The sequence below is a fragment of the Sciurus carolinensis genome, chromosome 4 (genome assembly GCF_902686445.1).
Source record: "Sciurus carolinensis chromosome 4, mSciCar1.2, whole genome shotgun sequence".
NCBI classification, from domain to species: domain Eukaryota; kingdom Metazoa; phylum Chordata; class Mammalia; order Rodentia; family Sciuridae; genus Sciurus; species Sciurus carolinensis.
The window spans coordinates 171,701,264-171,714,132 of record NC_062216.1 but is presented as its reverse complement, the minus strand read 5'-3'; the positions used below and the strand labels follow the sequence as shown (position 1 = coordinate 171,714,132).

The 12,869-nt window shown below is 61.1% G+C and overlaps 1 protein-coding gene across 1 annotated transcript; it reads left to right on the top strand.

Annotated features, from left to right (window-relative positions):
- Positions 1-374: 374 nt before the first annotated feature.
- On the top strand, positions 375-11,245 carry Pnpla5 (patatin like phospholipase domain containing 5). Its single transcript, XM_047550980.1, has 9 exons — positions 375-707; positions 1,132-1,364; positions 2,987-3,052; positions 3,292-3,501; positions 4,870-4,930; positions 5,727-5,888; positions 7,503-7,635; positions 9,669-9,785; positions 10,237-11,245. Exons 1-9 carry the CDS (start codon positions 470-472, stop codon positions 10,334-10,336), a joined length of 1,320 nt encoding a protein of 439 aa, XP_047406936.1. The 5' UTR covers positions 375-469; the 3' UTR covers positions 10,337-11,245.
- Positions 11,246-12,869: the final 1,624 nt, after the last annotated feature.

Genomic DNA, 12,869 nt, shown 5'->3' with positions numbered 1-12,869 from the left:
TTGCGGATCCTCCTCTGCGGCTTCCTGGCTGTCACTTTCTCTGACCACACCCCGTTTCCTCCCATTTGGGAAGAGGTCTGGATAACACGCCTGCTAAGTTTGACACCAGGCGAAGATTGGGTACCACTTCCCGGCCGTGTCATCCTGGTATCTGTGGCTGAGATCTGGACCCAGAGTGGGCGACTGGGGGCGGAACCCCCGCGCAGAGCCTGCAGGCCTTCTGGGGCACACCTGGGCACATCTAGCAGGGGTGATCGCGGCCCCGGAACCTCATTGGCTGCGACTGCGGCTGACTCAGTCTGGGGCGGGGCGGGGCAGGGGACATCCACGCCGAGGGCGGGCTCCCGCCAGAGCGCCACATGTGGGCACCATCCCTGGCCAGCGCCCATCCCGGCCTGGTCCCCGCGCATCCCGACCAGCAAGAGATCCTTCGGAGCCAGACGCCGCATCCAGGCCCCATTCGCAACGGATGCCTCCTCCTGGCGCGACTTCGGCCGCGTCCCGGGCCCCGCCAGCTATGGACTTCTTGGAGGAGGGCAGCTGGAGCCTGTCCTTCGCGGGAGCCGGCTTCCTGGGTCTCTACCACGTGGGCGTGACCCACTGCCTGAGCCAGCGCGCCCCGCGCCTCCTCCAGGGCGCCCGCCGCTTCTACGGCTCCTCGTCCGGCGCGCTCAACGCCCTCAGCGTGGTCTGCGGCAAGTCGGTCGGTGCGTGCGGTCCTGGTCCCGGTACCGGGCTGCCCAGGGCGCGGAGGAAGGGGCAGCCCTGTTCCCATCCCAAGGCAGGCTGGTTCTTGACGGGGGCGGGGGAGTCCAGAGGGCTCCTACTTGTCTCTGTGCACTGAAGTCACTACACCCAACAGTCCCCAGTCCCCAAGTTCCCATTTAATCTGGGGATTAAACATTTGGATTAATGGGGATTAAACACTTGCCGCTGTTTGCAGAGAAGGAATACTGGGCTCAGAGACAGAAAGACTGTTCCCTAGGTCACTTGGTGGCAGTAGGCAGATGCAGCGTTTGAATCCAGGGCTTGGCATAGAAATTCTGCAGAGTTGCCCCAGCCAGGAACGGCAGTGGGAGAGTGCTGTCGCCTCCCCGGCGGGGCTCAGGACTCCTCCCCCTCTACCCGCAGACTTCTGCTGCTCACACCTCCTGGAGATGGTGAAGCAAGTGGAGGGGCTGAGCCTGGGCATCTTCCACCCCGCCTATGCGCCCATCGAGCACATTAAGCAACAGCTGCAGGACACACTGCCAGAGAACTGTCACATCCTGGCCTCCCAGCGGCTGGGCATCTCGCTGACCCACTGGCCCGATGGCCGCAACTCCATAGTCACTGACTTCGCCACTAGAGATGAGCTCATTCAGGTGAGCAGGTACTGGATACTGGGACCCAGGGCTCGGGGGCAGGTAGGCGGCCGGAAGGAGAGTGACGGAGTGCTTCCCAGGGCAGATGCGTGTGGGAGTCTGGCAGGTGTGAGCAGAGAGGAAACTGAGTCTCCGGAGTCTGTTTATAAATGAGACAGGTGTGCACGGTGGCAGGGGCGTGTGCTTGCCAGGGAGGCTCCCTTGGCTGTCCTCAGAGGACCAGGCTGGGGAGGGGGCCGAGTCAAGACCCACAGGGCTACTCTTTCTGCCCAGCCCCACCCACCCCATCCTCCGGGTCCCCCTGCCTCAGTGCTGGGGATCCAACCAGGGATCCCGCACACAGGCAGGTGTCATGCCACGGAACTGGAGCCCAGTCCTCCAGGCACTTTTTGAGTCCTTGAGCAAGCCTTTATTGAGCATCTACTCTGTGCTGGGCCCGGCTCTTGGCATTGTGATTATAAGGGAACGGAATGGACAAAACTCCTTGCCTCCCCGAGACTTACCTCTAATGTGGATGGACAAGTTAGGAAACCAGCCAGTATTGAAACAGACCGGAGGAAAACACAGGCAAGGACACAGCGGGGCAGGCCAGGAGTGGCCAGGAGGGTTGAGTGGGCCAGACCCTGGGAGAGCTCACACAGGTAGCGGACAGGCCTCCCGTGAGGCAGTGGCTGGGTGGGGAGTCCTGGGTCCCCACTGCAGCCGTGCCCACCCTTCCCATCATGGGCTTCGTCTGCCAGCCACCCTGGGCCCCCACCCAGGGAGCTTCACCCTGGTGCTCCCTGCCCCCAGCATGGGACTGTCTCAGTTCGGAGATGGCCAAGTCATAGGTGTCTGATTATTAGCGTACAGAGAGGGGTCCAGTCACTTCCTGCAGGCTGAGGACCGGGCTCCTGAGAAATCCAGCTGGGGAACCTGGAGTGCGTGCCAGCCTCCTCTCCCGGATGGTGGGTGCTCAGAAGACCTGGCTGTTGTCCCTGTGATTCATCTATGAGAGGAGGCTCTCGCCTGCCTTTACAACTGCTCGGGGCCAGGGCAGGGTCTGCGTCTCCCAGAGAGGGTGGGAGGCGTGTTTCCTGGTGTCCTGTTGGGCAAAGGGTCTGTGTCCCATGAGCATGGTGAGCATGCAGTCAGCGGTTCCTAACCAGTAGCAGGTTTGCCCCCACAGCACATGGACATTGCCACACATCCTGCCGCATGCAGGAAAGCAGGCCACCAGTACGGAAACGGCCAGCCCGAGTGGCCACCTATCCATCTATGTTAGTGGGTTTGCTTTCTGTAGGACTCGTCAGCATCTTTACGCAAGAGAGTGATGGTGTTTTCCTGGTGGCTAGAGTGGACAGGATTCCCTGGGGAGGTGCATCTGTCGACCAACACCCAGGGAATAGTCTTTGGGAGAAATACCTGCATTCCCGGAGGCAAATTCCTGCTGGACGGGTGAAGGAGACGAGGCCTTGGTGGGATCCCAGCACAGCCTGGGTGATCAGAGGTTCCCCTGGCAGAAAGGAGGGGGAGTTCAAACCCCTTCTCCACTGAGGGCTCTGCCGGCGTGAGGACTGTGCTGGGAGGAGGGTTCCTGCCAGGAGCGAGAAGGACTGCATTCCGGGGCTCTTGTCTTCCAGGCCTTGGTCTGCACCCTGTACTTCCCCGTCTACTGCGGGACGATCCCCCCTGAGTTCAGAGGGCAGGTGAGTGGCTCTCGAGGTGCAGCGTCCACGCCTCTGGGCGGCTGGGTACACATCCCTCCTTTGTCCTAAAGCACCTACTGCATACCTGGCCCTCTGTGCTGCTGGGGTCTCAGCTCCTGGGCTGGTGTGGCCTCGAGACCCAGCAGGGAGGGTCACCGGCTGCAGCCAGTTCTCGGGGTGTGGGAGGAGGGTGGACATCCTGAGAGGGCAGCACAGCCACCTGGCCACCTGAACTGTAGCGCTACATTGATGGGGCTCTGAGCAACAACCTGCCCTTCGCGGACTCCCCGTCCACCATCACTGTGTCCCCCTTCCATGGGACAGTGGACATCTGTCCCCGGAGCACCTCGGCCAGCCTGCACGAGCTGAACGCTTTCAATGCCAGCTTCCAAATCTCCACCAAGAACTTCTTCCTGGGGTTCATATCGCTCATACCCCCCAAACCTGAGGTAAGTCTGGCTCCTCCGAGTTGCAGAGGCTGGGCCATGGTCAAGGGCCCATGCTCAGACCCTGTGCCCGTTCCCCTCCGCACCACCTCAGGGCAGATGCAGCCCAGCCTCACACCAAGCCTCCCATTCAAAGCATGGGTTCTCGCTCTTCCTTCCCTCATTAAGGGGGTGTAGAGTTAGGACAGGCCCCAAGTTGGGTGAGTACATGGACGTTGGTGGTATTGAGCTGGTTTGCAGCGAGGCCTTGGCCATGTTCCCCTGGGCCAGGTGCTATGAGCAGGTAGTGTCATCATTTCCATTTCTCAGAGGACATAAAGGCTCAGAGACCTTAAGCATCTTGCTCAAAGTCACACAGCTAAGATTTAGACTCTCAGCCAGTTCCGATCTTTGGTCTCCACCATTGCCCTGGACTGTGGATGGCCAATCAGTCCATGTTGCGACACACCCCTCCCTCAGCCACTCCAGTTCCCTGGCCCCTCCCATCTCTCCTGCTGCCCTGGTGCTGTGTGATCTGTGCAGTAAGGTCACGTTCATTTGCTGTGTCCTCTTGCTGGGTGCCATGGCACATGTCTGTACTCTCAGCACCTGGGGAGGTTGAGGCAGAAGGATCACAGTTCAAGTTCAGCTTGGACAACTTAGTCTCAAAATAAAAAAAATAAAAAACATCTGGGGAGGTAGCTGTGATAAAGCACCCCTGGGTTCTGACCCCAGAACTAAAAAATAAAGACAAAGCAAAAGCAAACAGATAAAAACAAAACTCATTTGTGAGACCCTTTCCTCACCACTGCGTGGGCAGAAACCCAGCCTCGTGTGATAGACAAGGAAGTAGAGGCTCTCAGAGAAGTGACACTGCAGCCTGAAGTCACACAGCAAGCAGGGGAGGGGCTGGCCTCCTTCTCCTCCTGCAGGTCTTCCCTACCCACGGCACTCCAATCAGGCCAGTGTGGACCCTGGTTCCTCTGCCCACCTCAGACTGGTCCTGGAAATGAACATCAAAGGGACAAAGGGAAGGGCCTACAAGAGCCAGGCGAAGCCCGTCGTCCTGGGCCAGACCTGTTACCCCATCTTCTAGGGGACGTCCCTGAGGCTCAAGGGAGGGTTGGGGCAAGAACTGGCAGCCAGGTGTCCCCAAGGAGAGCAAGATGTGGGGCCACTGGCTGGAGGAGACACCAAGCAGATCAGTAGGCCCTATAGGTATCCCTACCTGGTGCCAGGGTTCCCTGGGGTCCCCATGCCCAGCCTAGGGGTGGCCCAGGGAGGGTAGGCAGGGCTGAGACTGCATCCAGCTGAGTTCCAGCTTCTAGCCCGTGACTGGTGGCCTGGGGTGAACTCTGGCCTGGCCCAGCCCCCTGCTCTGTGTGTTGGCAGGTGGTGGCTGACAACTGCCGACAAGGCTACCTGGATGCCCTGAGGTTCCTGGAGACACGTGGTGAGTGTCAGGGCATCGTGTCTCACAGGGGTACCAGGTGGACTCTGTCTTTTAGGCACCTGAGTCACCGGGGACCTGGGCTCACTCATTCCCTGCTCAGCATCATACTCCCACACATGCTTCTGCTCGGCATTTACGGGACACCTGGGGACCAGAGAGGAATCACACACAGGTCCCTGGTGCAGAGAGAGACATCGCAGGGAGCGGGGTGCAGTGACAGAGGGACGCTCAGGCTGTGGGAACCCAGGGGAGATGTTGGCTCGGCCTGGGGGGGAGCTCAGGACGCGGGAGGTGAGTGCGCTCCTGGGGCAGCAGAGGCAGGGACAGGTCTCCTGGACTAGAGCGCTTGGGCGTCACCGTCACCGCGGGGCAGGTCCTCGAGTCCCTGCTGCACCGCACACGGAATAGGGGGCGCTGGCCAAGCACAGCCTGTGTCTGCCCTGATTGCGCTTCATTCTCAGAACCGCACTGTCAGGCGGCCTTCACTTGCCTGTTCACGGAGAGGGAAACTGAGGCACAGAGGGGTTGGGTCACACAGCCTGCAGGCGGTGGAGCCAGAATGCGGGCACCGGGTTGTGACTTCAGGGTCTGGGCTCTGGCGAACCACTGGAGACACTGGAGAGTCACCGCAACCCAAAGCGCCGCGGGGAGGCAGGAATGCTCGCCTGCAGAGTGTGCGCAGGCGCGGGGCGGGGCTTTAGTCAGGGGGCGGGGCCTTTCTCGCGCGGGGCGGGGCCTTTAGCCAGCGAGGCTCCAGCTGCACCGACTTGTGGGTCCTCTTTCTTTCTCTGGCCAGGACTCACTAAGGAGCCTGTGCTGTGGACGTTGGTGTCTAAGGATCCCCCAGCCCCAGCTGCTAGGACCCCGGATGCCACACCGTCTTTCAACTGCGATGTGCCCAATCTGCTGGTCAAGGATGTGCCCAGCTTGGAGCAGCTCTCGCCAGAGCTGGAGGCTGGTACTGCCCCTTCCTGCGCTGGGGATTGGATTAAGGGACCCTGCCCTGAGGTGCCGGAGATCTGCAGCGGTTAGGACTCATTTAATGAGCACCTGCTAAGTACCAAGGGTGCAAAGGGCCTCTTCCGTGCTACAACACTCATTCCTCCACACCCCCATCCCGCCCCGGACTTCTGCATCATTCTTATCTCATTTCCCTGATGAAGAAACTGGAGCTCAGAGAGGGACAAGGACTCTGTGAGGTCCCAGAGCCTGCAGCAGGGACCGAATCTAGGCCTGTGCTTGAGAAAGTGCAAGGCATGCGGTAGGAGAGACACTGGACCCCCTTGAGGGAGCCAGGCTTGTGTGGGTCTTCTGGCAACACTGGGGTGGGGTGGCGGGCAGGGAGGGACCTGTGGAGCCCACACAGCCTGCCGCTGGCAGGGCACAGCTCTCCTCTGAACCTTTTTGTCTGCGCTCCCCTGTTTGGTTTAACCAAGCGTTACCATCTCAGCAACAGTAAAGGACAAAGCCCCATAGGCACATGCCAGGTGGTGGGGTGAGTTTGAGACTTCAAAGGAGGCCAAGGACACCCAGCAGACACCTGGGAAGGTCCCCGAGGGTCAGGGAGAGCTGGGAGGCTCACTGGGCTCCAGCACAGAGGTTAAGGGGGCCAGATGGGCCCGGTGGACAGCCTTGGGAGCGGCGGAGGAGTGGGTGGGAGCCCTGTGAGGTGTAGTGCACCCAGCTGGGGGCAGGGGCAGTTGTGGTTCAGGCCTGGGCAGGGACAGTGGGGGCGGGTGACAGGATGCCTGGGAGGAGCTGCCTCTTCCTGGTTCTCGATGGTCCTGGATCTGTGCTGGCCCCTGAGGTCCAAGCCTTGGATCTGGAGCCCTGGCAGTGTCCCTACAGCCACACAGGGCAGCTGACTGGGAAGGAATCGACAGTGCTGGCTCCTGTCCACATCCCTCAACCCTCATCCACCTGTCCAGGGAGGAAGACTGTCCCTGAGTCCTTGTTTTATCTAGGCTCAGGGAAGGGAAGGACTCATCCCAGGTGGGCCGGGACTTGGGTCTGTGAGCTCTCAAACACTGGCCCTCGCTGGCCTGGAGGCTGCTGGGATGTGCTGAGGCTGGGATTTTGGCTCTGGTTTTGGTCAGTGAAAAGGGGACTCAGGAAATGGTCGCTGTGGTCACAGCTGCTGCTGTGGTTAATATGCTGAATGCTACTGTTCTGGAGGGAGGTACGGTGGGGATACTGGTCCCATCCAAGGGGGCCATGACAGACTTCCCGGAGGGGCAGGGGGAGTGGGGGTGCTTAGGAGCACTGCCTGGTGATGATCAAGTCATATGTCCACTCTGAACCCTGGTCTCCTCGTCTATGAAAGGGGCGCACCCTGCTCCTCTCCAGGACACTGATGAGAGTACACGTGCAGAGGGTTTGGCACCCTCCTGGCACATGGTTGGGCTCAGTCACTGTTGTGTCCTCCTCTGAAGAAAGGGGCGGGGTGCGGTGCAATCTGTGACCCTCCTGAGATAGAGAGGGGCTCAGGCTGTCAGCTCTCAGGGAGTGACTTGGAGGGGTGGCTGGAGGTGGGCTGGCACCATGGACAGGCCACAGGGTGATTTCTCCACAGCACTGAGGAAAGCTGTCACGAGGGACCCCAGCTCCTGGGCCCGCTTCCGCCGGTCAGGGCCAGGCCAGGTGCTGACGTACCTGCTCCTGCCCTGCACGCTGCCCTTGGAGTACGTCTACTTCCGCAGCAGAAGGTGAGGCCTGTGGCAGGGAGGCCAGGGCCTGTGGTGGGCTGGGTGCTGGCACACGGGTTGGGCAGGGCTGGCTGGTGTTAGCCCAGGGCCTTGGTGGGCTCCTCTGCAGGGGAGGACGGGTGGGAGGTGGGTGGCAGCTGTGACTGGGAGCCCGGGCCCTGCACCCAGGACTGTTGGCCCCTGCTCCGCTTGTCAGAGCCTCGGAGATGATGTGCTGTTCCTGCATCCCTCGGAGCGGGTCAGCTCGGTAGCCGTGTGGCCGGGCCAGCGCTCCTGACTGTGCCGGGCCTCAGTGCCTCTTCTCTAAGGCAGGACCCTTCCAGGGCATGCTGGCTGTGACTTGCCACTCATCAGTCCTTCCTCCCTTCACTCCACCACTTGCCCTTGAGGGACTGGGCAAGGGGGCAGCACTGACCTAGACTCAGCTCCTGGTCTGTGGAGCTCACCACCCGCCAACCACTGCTGTGCAACTTTGGGTCCTCCTGGAGAGACCTGGGAGAGGTCTGCACGGGCTCTGAGCTGGCGCAGCTCACACTAGTAGCTATTTGGCCAGGAAGCTGCCCAGAGGAGATGACTTGTGAACTACAATCTGAAGGTTCACTAGACACAGGGGAAGGGGAAAGCATTTGAGGCATATGGGAAGGCATCTGCAAAGGTCCTGGGGCAGAAGGGAGTAAGGCACATTCAAGGAGCAGAAAGGGAGGCCAGCTGGAGTGAGAAGCTGGCACGCCGTCCAGGGGGGCAGGAGGCTGACAAGGGCCCACATGTGGGGCTCTGCAGTGAGTTGGGTGTGCTCTCTACCCTAGTGCAAGATGCGGAGGGTTCAAGTGGAGTCTCACAGGGAGCTCTGCATTTTAAAAATCCAGTGTTCCATGTGAAGTCTGTGACAGCAAGTCACAGGCCTCTGTCCTCTTCCATACTGAGCTGATGACTGGGTCAGCCTGCTGTTTAAATGACCAGTGGTCCAAAGCCAGGAGAGAACGTTCTACCTAGAGTCTCCTCATGCTGAGCTATTTACTGAAACTGCAAGTTGAAATAAAAGAAAAGTGAACTCTAACCTTTTCAGTTAAAAAAAAAAACATTATGTGAGCACTGATGGAGAGTCTTCCCAGAATACAGGGACATTCACTTTAGTTTTTTCCATAATCCACATGCTCAGCATGTAGATTGCGTTAATAGGGGCAGAAGGCCCAGAATAAGGGAGGTGATGGCCCAGCTTCTGTTTTGCTTGCTACATTACATCCTCTGGACTGTCTGCCCAGCTTGAGCCCCTGGTTGAGGCCTCTCCCAGGGCAACGTGCTAATGGGGTGAGGACCTGCAGCATCCAGTGAGTCTGAGGAGGTGTCCAGCCAGTGCTTCTTCAGTGACGGGTAGGGGGCCTGGCCCTCTGCTGGTCCTGTGGGGTGGTGGCTCTGTAGACAGGCTCCAGCTTTCTTCTGTGGTGGGACCAGAAGTGACTGAGGACCTGGATCTGGTGCCGGCTGCGTCAGGACAGCAGCAGGGAACCACGGGAGCATTTTGAGCAGGAGAGACTTTGGTCAGATGATGTTTTAGGAACTTCGCTGGCTTTTGAGTCACAGTGGACGGAGGGGAGTCGAGGAGGGGCGGGGGAGATGTGGAGGAGGCTAGGAATGGCAGGCAGGCGGGCTGTCCTCATTCGAAGGGAGGAAACAAGTCCAGAGAGGTTCCCCAACCTTCCCAGTTCACACAGCTAGTGGGCAGGAGAGGTGGGCGGCACCCAAGCCAGCCTGACCCAAAACCCTGCCTCTCCCACCCCTGGCTTCCTCCCTGTGCTCTGGCTGGCGACCTAAGGCCTGCCGCCCCCATGTGTTCAAAGCCCACCCGGGGTCATCCTGTCACGTGGGTGCCCCGGGTTCTGATCTGCTCTCAATGGTGGCCAGCACCTCTGGGCATTTCTTACCCAACCCTGCAGCCCCCATCCCTTCCTGTGGGCTGGCGACTCCCCTAGGGCCCTGGGGGAGGTGGCTTCTGGGCTGGTGGCTGGGCCAGGGTGACGCTGACCTCCCTCCAGGCTGGTGATGTGGCTTCCTGACGCGCCCACAGACTTGTGGTGGATGTGGGGGCTGTTGAAGAGTGTGGCTCTGGAGGTCCACTCTACCTCCAAGGCCTGGCTGCACAGGCTGGCCAGGTGAGTGGGCAGGGGCCCGGGGCGCGGGGAGCAGCTGTTTCCTAGGACCCTGGCAGGCAGTCCACACCACTGTCACATGCCCTTGGTCATGCTCTGGGGTGGGCCTGTGTTGACTTCTCTGTGGCCAGTGTCCTGGTCAGTCCATGTGACCTGCAGGGACACCCACTATGCCCCCCATACTTTGCGATCTCTGCCAGTACTGTGTCGTTCCAGATGTCCCCATGAGCCCTCTGCCTGCCCTCCCTGCTGGAGGAGAGCCCTGCCGTCCCCCATCCCACAGTCATTTCCTTGGCCTGGGACCAGCTGGGAGCACCAGGCAGGATCCTCTCTGCCACTCCCGGCTCAGCCACCCTGAGGGCCTTGGGCAGGACAGGCAGGAGGCTGGCCTGGGCTCAGTGCCCAGGGCTGCCCCACGTGGCCCTGCCGTGCTCACCACTGGCTCTCTCCGCAGCCTGCCAGTCACCAACGTGGAGGACGCAGCCCCCTCGAGCCCAGGGAAGCTCCCTCTATTGCCGGGTCCACAGAGCTGGGGTCCTCCCTCAGGCCTGTAGGGCGCTGGGCCTCCCCAGATGGTGTCCTGGCCTCATCCGCCCCTGGCCCGGGGAGGACGCTGGGGCTGTTGGTCCGGTGGTGACAGCCTCCTGTGTTTGCATATTTTCGTGTTGGTGCATCATCGTCGTACACAGCGGCGGGATGTGTCACAACGCGCGCAGGCCGCAGGGATCGGGCCAGCGCGGCCCTGGCGCTCCCCTCTCCCCCTACTTCCCGCCCCGACACTCCGTTTTCAGGAGATGCGCCGCCCCCACCTCGCTTTTCCCTCCGTGGGGAGAGGAAGCGCGCGGTCCTCGGGTCTGGTCTCAGGCCGCGTGGGCAGTGAACTCCCTGGCGCGGGAAGGGCCCCTGCCACTCGGCAGCCCTGCTCCTCGGAGCCTGGTCCCCGGTACTTCCTTTTCCGAAGAGGCTGTGCCTGTTGGTCACACTGTCCTCCTTGCCTCCCGCTTCATCGGGGGAGAGAGGATGGCAGGGGCCGGCACAAGGCCCAGCTCCGGAGTCCCGGGAGCTCGCGCGGAGCAGAGCGGGTGGTGCCCTGCCAACGCCACCCCAGGGAGCACACTGACATGGCCCGGGGCTCCGTCCGCCCTTTTCTGACCTGAGGTGGCCCGGGTGCCCCTGTGTGCACGTGTGTGGGCGGGACCCCTGGGGCTCCCTCGCCCAGGAAGCCTTGATCTCTGGGGGCCCCTGGTGCACCCCGTGGGAGGCCCCGTGGGAGACGGAAGGAGGGAGGGCCAGGGCCAAAGTCTCAGGACCCCAGTGCAGGCGCTTCTGCTGGGGCCCCCAGGCTCTGCCACCACCGCGGCCGATCCTACAGCAGGTTCCTGACAGAGCAGGGCCTCCATCACTCCCAGTCATGTCGGGCAGAGAGGACGTGGGCCTCCGCCCCCGGCCTCCTCTGCCCTTCCAGGAAGCCCTGGTGGGGATGGGGAGGGAGGGGAGATGGAGGCGGCAGTGAGAAGGGACCTAGGAATAAACGAGATCAAAGGAGAGAAAGAGTCCCTCCCTCACTGGGTCAGCCTATACCCCGTGAGCATTCGGCTCCTGGGACACAGCTCTGAACAGAGCTTCCACCCCGGGTGCGCGGGAGCCGCACTGAGCAGCGAACGGGAAACATCCCGTGCTGCTCCCAGCGGCGGAGAGCTGCAAGGAGGGCAGGGGGCCCCTGGGCCGCGCTGGGACAGCCAAGAGTTGGGAACAGGAACAGAGGATGGTGTGTTCCTCAGGGCTGGAGCCACGTGAGGCCCGATGCTGGGGCTGGTCACCGAGGAGCGGGGCTTTGGGCAGGGGAGCCTGGATGCGCGGGACTGAGAAGGGTGAGGGGTGGGCAGTGAGACCTGCAGGACGCTCTGCTCGCCCCCACTGCAGCGCCACCGGGCTGAGCTGCCGTGCCTCTTGCTGTCTCCTGGGTGGGACAGGCACAGGCAGCTCCCTGCAGCGGAAGGGGCTGTCCCACTTGGGGTGGGTGGTCCCCAGCTCCCTGGCCCTCGGCCTGCCCAGATGCTGGGTGTGGGGTCTCCTCTTCCAGGGCAAGGGGAGGTCTGGCCATCTGGGGCTCCAGGCTAAGGGTCTAGATCTCAGGACGCCTTGGAGGAATTCTTGCCCCTGGTCCTTTGTCCTGGTCAGGACCCAGGTGTCATGCCCACGGACACTCAGCCCACCACCATCATTTCATTACTCAGTGCCATCTCTGTCCCCATTGCTGTGCCTGCCATGGGACAGGAGGCCACGCTCCTCTGCCCAGCAGCAAGCTGTCAGACGGGAACACTTCCATTGCTGTGTCAGTCACTCTGCTCTCAAAGCTTCCCTTTGAGTCTGTACCTGAGGCTCAGGCACCATTTCCCAGCACTGCACACCCCAGTTCTCCACAGCCTGTAAGCACTTTCCCGGTTCCTGTCCTGTGTTGGGATTTTCTCCTGTGGTGATAAAGTCCCCCTGCCCCTGGCTTTCCCCATGGACCCCAATTCTGAACACTGGCTCACACACCCTGCCTGCTCCCTCTGCTGGGGACAGTCTGGCAGGGATAGAGAGTAGTCCCCTGGTCCCTCTGAGGCTGCTCTGCATGGCAAACAGCTGTACCTTGTGACCACTCTTCAGGGACAACCCCAAGCTAGGATTCTGCTCACTCAGCTCCAATCCCTTGCTCCTGGTTTGTCCATGTCCCTCCAGGAGCAAGGGGTCCAGCAGCACCTCAGGATGATAGGACAGCACTGGACCTAAGTCATCTCTCACCTCCCACCTTCTGTGCATGGTCTCTCTTAATGTAGCCTCAGAAAGAATGAGCTTGACTCAAGCCACCCCTGTGGTTGGTGGCATCAACGTGGCTGTGTCCTTCCTTGGCCTGGGCTGGCCCAGTTGATAGCCCCAGAACTGATCTGGGTCAAGGTGCCCTACCTGTGCACCTGTGTTACCTATGCATGCCTGACACAGGGCACTGAGATGTTCCAGAGTGGAGGACTCATCCCAGGCTCTGAATTCAGGCTGACTCTGCTTTGAGTCCCATCTCTGCAACTCAGCATGGATGTGACCAAG